Source organism: Gavia stellata, chromosome 20 (genome assembly GCF_030936135.1).
Source record: "Gavia stellata isolate bGavSte3 chromosome 20, bGavSte3.hap2, whole genome shotgun sequence".
Lineage (NCBI taxonomy): Eukaryota > Metazoa > Chordata > Aves > Gaviiformes > Gaviidae > Gavia > Gavia stellata.
In genome coordinates this window covers 11,158,537-11,165,858 of record NC_082613.1, presented here as the reverse complement: position 1 = coordinate 11,165,858, position 7,322 = coordinate 11,158,537, and the positions used below count along the sequence as shown (strand labels likewise).

Genomic DNA, 7,322 nt, shown 5'->3' with positions numbered 1-7,322 from the left:
TGAATAAAGACTCATTGTTCATTTAGCCATTTCTCTGCTTGCTGATGCTTTTTTTATTTTTTAAAAGCTAAGTTGAAATTACAGCGGCACCAGTTTGATAGATGGAATAGGTCTCAAATACCACAGTGACGGCCAGCGCTTGGACCACTTTCAGCTGTAAACATGGACAGTGGAAAGGCGCAGGAGCCTTAAGAGCCCCAGAAATACTTTCTCCCTCTCACTTAAGCCCCAGGAAAAAAGTAAAAAAATGCTACTGAGTAAGGAAATCTTCAAATTTTCTCTTGAATACTATGGTAAGACACTCTCTTTCAGAGGAGCTGGCACCTTAATCTAGAAATAGAGGATGCTCATTTATAGGACGAGGGAAAATGGCCTCGAGTTGCGCCAGGGGAGGTTTAGACTGGATATTAGGAAAACTGCTTCACCGAAAGGGCTGTCGGACGTTGGAACGGGCGGCCCAGGGGGTGGGGGAGTCACCATCCCCGGGGGTGTTTAACAGACGGGTGGATGAGGCGCTCAGGGACATGGTTTGGTGGTGGGCTTGGCAGTGCTAGATGATCTTAAAGGTCTTTTCCCACCTAAATGCTTCTGTGGTTCTGTGGCTCCGTGGTATAGACACCGCAGCCCGTGAGCCCCTTAGGGTACCTCTGCTGATGCTCTGGGCTGGAAGCAACCTGCCCGTCTGGTGACGGATGCAAAACGTAATCTCCGCCCTCATTTTGAGAGGGGAGGGTGGGAAATGGAGGTTTCTGAGCACACGTGTTATTCCTCTGACACAGCACACAGCCCGGACAGACGGCTCCCGCACCGACCCCGCGCCGTAATGCGTCAGCTCCCCGGAGAGACCTGCGCAGGGCCCTGCAGGGGGCGCCCTCCCGCCCGCAGCCGCCGCGCGGCAGTACGCATGCGCACAACTCCCTGCCGCAGTTCCCGCGCCCCAGCCTGGCGGGCGCCGCGAGGGGGCGCCCGAGCGGTACGGCGGAGGGAGGGGCCGGCGCCCGGCGCGTGACGCGGTACGGCGGCCGAGCGGGTGGGGCGGCGGCGGGGCGCGATGGAGCGGTGCGGCCGCTGGCTGCGGGCCGGGCTGGCCACCGGGCAGGTGCGCCGCCGGCTGCCCTGGCTGCTGCTCGCCATCGTCCTCCTCGGGTCCGCCCTCAAGGACGGCGACCTGGTGCCCGAGACGCCCATGCGGAACAAGCGCAACCCGCTCAACGTGTGAGGAGAGCCGGGGGCCCGGCGGGGAGGGAGCGGAGCGCTGAAGGGAACGCGGGCCCCGTGGGGCGGGTGGGGGGCCCGTAACGGTCGTAACGGGAGCGGGGGCAGCGCGGCGCTGCTGCGGCCCCGTGTGCTCTCCTGGGGCGGAGGGGGCTGCCCCGAGCGGCCTCGGGGGGCCTTTGGTATGGCAGCGCGGGGGGGGAGAGAGGGCCGGGGGCACCCGCCTGCTCCGGTTGTGGGGCCCGAGGGCGGGTGGGGCGGGCAGGCACCGGAGCTCGGCTGAGGGTGGCTTTGCAGTAGCTCTGTGTGAGGCGGGGGGGAGGGAGAGGCGGGGGGTCCCTGCGCTGGGGAGCAGTTAGGAAGCGCGGCGTGTGCCGGGCTGCGGGGGGCGAAACAACGGGTTCTGTTGGATTTCCTGCTCTTAACGTCTGCCGTGGTCTGCAGGACTGTAAGATTTCAGAACAACTGGGGTTTCTTGCTCGGTTTTTATTGGAAGAGGAAAAGAAGGAATTTTTTTCCTTCTTTAGCTCCGGATAATTCCTCATATTCGAGTAAACTGACAGTTACTGAGCTGATCTAAAAGCAAGCTGAAGAAAAGAAGTCTTTTAGCGTCTTTCATAAAAGAGTTACTGCCATCTTTTTCTAATACTTAGGCGATGATTTAACTGGCTTAGTCATTCCTTAAAACTACATGTGAACATTTTGAAGGGCATGAGGAAGGCGATGTGCACATGTGCTTTACGTGCTACAGATCAGAAAGCAAAGATAAAATTGCCGTTTTCCCCTGTGACTTGGGGAACTTTGTACTTTATTGATACAAATTTGTCACTTTGTGATGTGTGGGAGAGGAGCTGCTTTTAGTGTGATTGAAGAGCAGGATTGTCAGGAACACAGTGAAATTGATCTTACAGTAAAAACATACTACAGTTCAATTCTCCCTTTTTAAATAGAGGAAGGTTATCTGTACTGACAGTTCCTGAAGCATTGGGTTTACCCACAAATTACTTGCCTGCTGGTCTGCCGGCAGCAATTATGTTAGCAGCCTTTTTTACTTTTAACTGTCTCAGTAAAATGAGGATTTTATTTTCAATTACTATTCCATGGTAGCAGCTGTAGTTGCCACACAGATGCCACTTCTACTGTAAAATTAGGAGTAAAGGAGGTGCTCCTCAAAATCCTGGGCAAGGCCCTGACAGTTTTTGTTATGGTCTTAATGAAGATACAGAACTCTATTCCTACTTGTTGTCTTCAATGCTGAGGTCATGACTAAATGATGACTGTGTGTGTCTAGCTATAGCTCAGCCACAGATCAGAATTCTGCTGTCTCTGTTTTTCAAACTGGGATGTGGGTAACGAGGGGGCTGCACAGTTCTGCTCTCCCACCAGCTGATAGGAAGTAAGCTGCATTGGAAGGTGCTAATGGGAGAAAGAAGATCGTAGACTATGGTCTCCTTAACTCATTAATAAATTCACTTGCACGTGCTCCACTTTAAGACTTGAAAAGAAGACTAGTTACACAATACTGTCTCCTGCGAAACAGGGTATCAGCACATCATCAGCTGTTTTTTCAAGATTTTATAGGCATCAAAGCAAAAAATTTCAAGGCAGAGAGCAAATTTAAAGATGGAAGGATTTGTGTATGCCAAAGGAAAGCTCTCATCAACTGGAGGGACAGCAAAGGAACAAACTCATTGTGCTTAATTTATTTTATAAGGTGCTGTTGGAGGAAAAGCTTCATGGGCTGATTAGGGAAGAGAGTCAACCCTTCTGGCTATCTTATTCAATATTAACAGGTTGAGGTTGTGAAGGGCTTTGAAAGCAAAGACAATTGAGGTGGAGGAAGAGAGTCAGAGAAAGGGTTACTATGGTCAGGGTGGCAAGCTAAAAATACATTCTTTGCAGCTGCATTTTGTGTAGGGCAGAGTTGAGCGGGTTTGTAGGGTAAAGGCGATTGCAAAACTGAACTGCAAGTCTGAATGAGGGCTCTAGGTCTGAGGGAACGCTGCCTGGGAAACAGTTGAAGTACCTGGTTGAGGAAGTATTCAGGTTTTGGGCCTGAGAGAAATAGTGGGGAGAGAGTTAAGATTTTAGCTATGCTTTACTTTGAGGGGAGGGCACAAGTGTCTAATTTAGATGGTTCTGAACACTGACCTTGAAAACCTACCTTCTTGAAAAACTACTTACCCCAGCTCCTGTGAAGTTTCACACATGCGTGTTTCTCTTTTGGCTTTTCTCTGGCAGATATTTTGTGAAGGTGGCTTGGGCTTGGACGTTCTGGCTTCTGCTGCCCTTCATCGCAGTCACCACCTACCAGTTTGCCGAGAGCAAGTTCCTCTATGGTCCCACGAAGAGCATTTTGATGGTGCTGCGTCGTCTCAGTGCGCTGCTAGTGGGCACTGCCATCTGGTACGTCTGCACCGGACTCTTCATGTATATCGAGAATCTCACCGGCATGTGCTCTACCTCGGGTAAACTCGGCGAGCCGCGACGGCTGTATGCCACCAAGCAGGAGTGCCACCAGGACAACGGGATCTGGAATGGTTTTGATATCTCAGGGCACTGTTTTCTGCTCTCGTACTGTGCTCTGATGATTGTGGAGGAAGTGGCTGTGCTGGAAGGCTTTTCCATAGACCAGAACTCTAAGCTGCATGTTGTGATCAACGGCCTGTTTGTTTCCTTGTGTTTTCTCACCATGATCTGGGTGTTCATGTTTCTCTGTACTGCCGTGTATTTCCATGACTTCAGTCAAAAGCTTCTCGGTGTGCTGATAGGTCTGTCAGCTTGGTATGGGACATACAGATTTTGGTACTTGAAACCCTTTTCTCCTGGACTACCTCTTCCAAATATACCTTTGAGTTCAAAGAAATACAGTTATAGCAGATAAAATAAGTTTTAAAATTTTTGGATTTTGCTTTCAATACTGGAGTAGTTGAATGTAGGAATGATTACTGGTTTTCCACTGTAAGGAAGAAGGTGATGGGCAGGAGGAAACCAAATCTGTACTAGCTGATGGCTCGCAGGTGGCAATGAGCTTCTTCCTTGGGAGGGAAAAAAAATTGGAATTGGAAGAGGACTGCTCTTGTTTAGGAGCTGCTGACTGGCATTCTCAGCAAAGAAATCAGAAGTTGGATCTGTTTCTCTTACTGATAAATGATGAGCAGGTCCAAGGCTGACAGAGGCCTTTGCTCTTTAAGAGCTTGACTGATCTGAAATTAATTCTCCCTTTTTCTTTTTGATTTATTGATGTCAAAATATCGTGGATGATCCAAACCTCATACTTTTTTTTAATACTCCTATTTGTATTGCCTTATGGGAAAGCTCTAATAACGACAGTGCTGCTAAGTGTTGCAAAAATATCAATACAGTATATAAAGCAGCGAAACCAGAACATCTCATGTTACCAAGTGTTTAATACACTAACTTGCCACAAATGCTTGTTAGCTGTCTGCACCTTCTGCAACAAAAAGAGTAAATCTGAGATCTAATGTCTTAAGCAGACTGTGACTTTAAATTCATGCCTGCCTTTGAAAAGGAAACTCTTGAAAAACAAGCCTTAACTTTCTCCTTAGGTGAAGTAACTGTAATAATATTTTGTCATTTTATTCTTGACAGGAAAAAACAAACTCCTTCCAATTTTGCTAAAAAGTCTAATTGAGAATTGAGGTTTTAATTTTTTAAAAATCTTATGAGTTGCACACTTTGCAACAAGTACTTTGTGGTATGTTTCTTCTAGAAGAACAATGAAATTCTGGTGTTATAAACAAGTTAGCTCAACCTGCTATTTCCTGAATAGTCTGCTTGGTAATGAGTGAAACACATTGTTTATCCTAAGAGCTGCAAAGCAAAAGCAGTGTGCTTGAAGCAATATTTATTCTTGCTTATGCAGCAATATCAATAAGCTACTTAATTTTGATTGCACATAAAGCTGTGGCCACTTTTGATGTGGCTGGAAACCCACTACTGAATAAAACACTATAATTAATAGGCATGAGGTGGGATGGGTTTACTCATCATATCAATCAGACATTTAGCATAGTTTTTATCTTGAAAAGCTTTTTATTATTTCATAAAGGCTTATTCATTATGCAATTGCACAAAATTTGTTTGACGGTTGTAGTGATGAGCAAGACAGCCAAAAAGGTCTGTGGGTGAGGCTGTAGATAGAGTCCGCTAATCTGAGAGTAGGCTTGATCTGCCTGTAGCGTTTGACTCCAGGGTGATTATTTTTCTGAATATAGGGTATGATGCACTGTAGTCTAATCTCAGCACACTTCTTTTTGTCATCTCAAGAGCTCTCTTCCAGCAAGAGAGCAGTAGCATTTGCAATAAATACAGCAGCGTTAATTCCACACTTGTGGTCTGCCTCTGAGGAGAGCTGAATTCACCTGAATTTCCTCTGAATTCAGTGGCAAGTGGGAGCTGTTGTGTGTCCTTAGAAAATACAAATCACCTCGCAGAAAGAAGCTGTTTCAGGAGGTTGTGTATTTTCTGTCAAGCTCCTTTTCTTTTTGCATTAAATTGCCTTTTAAGCTGATTCTGTGGAAAATTTGCACTGATTAACTCATATTGGGTTTAACTAAATTTGTTTAAAAGATGCAAATTCATTTGCAGACATTCTTTTGATGTAGTGTAAGCCTGCTCCCAATAGAGTTAAGCTAGACTGCAAGCCACTTTCACCATGAAAAAGGATTATATACCCAGAAGGTTTTCTGATTAATTTCGTTAGATTTAAATTTCTGGTTTAGGTTATCTTTGTGTAACTTTGCTATATAGACAAAGCCTTGGAATAGGAAATGCTATTTATTTAAACCAACTGACTTGCTGAAACTATCTTCAGTTCCAGAAATGTTTTGTGCAATCACTATATGGATATTTCTGTCCATTTCTAACCAGTGTCATACAAACGTTTTATTATGGAAATAATGTGGGATATGGTTATTCTCAAAACTTGTATTTAAACAATGAAAGAAAAATACTTAAACTTTATCGGTGTTTGTGTCTTTGAGAATCTTTTTCCGATGTCTGTAAAGATACTGCTGTTACTCTTAATTTCCTTGAATGATCCAGCCTCACGGTGTTTTTGTGACTACTAGATGCATGATCAAACTGACGTTGATAATTCTGCAGTTTTTGAATGGGTTAATATAGCACAGGTTCTCAAAAGTACAAGGTATAAAAAGAAACAAAACAACAAAAAGCCATGTCTGACAAAAGCAAGTTTCCTAATGTGTGCCTGTTACACCAGACAGTTGATTTCGTAGACATGGACGGTTGCTTATTATAGCAAAGTGAAAGCCTAATCCATTGAAATATATGGAAAAATTCTTGCAGGCTGTAATACCGCTTCTGAGTTTGGAAATCTCGGCGTACATGTCTTTCTCAGTACCCACAGACCATGTGCCAATTGTTGGCTTAGAAGGTTCCCTTGTGCTCCAGACCTTTATTTGAGCTTTTTAACTCTATTTCAGAGGAAATCTTTGCTTCCCTGCACTTTAACTGGAAACTAAAGGTTGCAAATTTTCTGTTCACGTATTTGCCACCACCTTTATCTGACTTCCTTCCCTCCCCCAAATACACTTTTATCATTAAAATAAAAATGCAGCCTCTCTACGACAGATTTGCAGCCAAAGAGAAACAGTGCTGTGAGTAGCTGGATTTGATGTCCTGTGCCAAAGGCACAAATCAGCTGTCAATAGGTATTACTAATTTGTTTCAAGTTTTTTAATGAAGTGTAACATTTTAAAGATAAATTTTCATATTTTGTAGTAAATTCCAAAAGACAGCAATTGTAATCACAAGAAACACTTGGTCTTTTTCCTTTTTTTTTTTTCTTTCCTGCATTAAAGTATTCCTCTTGTTCCTGCAGATCTGTCTTTCTATGTCCGTAGAATTGCCTAGGGAATTTTTGTCTCCAACTTCTTGCTCGCATATTACTTATTTCAACATGTTTGCTAATTTTTCATTGCCTGTGTTTGTCTAGCCTGTTTTGTGGGCTCTGTATCACAGTACTTTCATGGAAGCCACGTTTGGCCTGACTGATGCGGCTGAGGCAGGTCTTGGTCTTGGTGCCTTAAACATTCTCCTCTGCTGGGGCCAGCAAGGAAGGG

At 45.1% G+C, this 7,322-nt stretch overlaps 1 protein-coding gene across 1 annotated transcript; it reads left to right on the top strand.

Annotated features, from left to right (window-relative positions):
• Nucleotides 1-1,051: 1,051 nt before the first annotated feature.
• On the top strand, nt 1,052-6,979 carry FITM2 (fat storage inducing transmembrane protein 2). Its single transcript, XM_059827179.1, has 2 exons — nt 1,052-1,215; nt 3,457-6,979. Exons 1-2 carry the CDS (start codon nt 1,052-1,054, stop codon nt 4,097-4,099), a joined length of 807 nt encoding a protein of 268 aa, XP_059683162.1. The 3' UTR covers nt 4,100-6,979.
• The last annotated feature ends 343 nt before the right edge of the window (nt 6,980-7,322 follow it).

Bases quoted from the DNA above. Each gene is read 5' to 3' on its own strand.
- FITM2 (XM_059827179.1), top strand. From the start codon at position 1,052: ATGGAGCGGTGCGGCCGCTGGCTGCGGGCCGGGCTGGCCACCGGGCAG. The intron at 1,216-3,456 runs GTGAGGAGAGCC...TTTCTCTGGCAG, and splicing joins AAGCGCAACCCGCTCAACGT to ATATTTTGTGAAGGTGGCTT.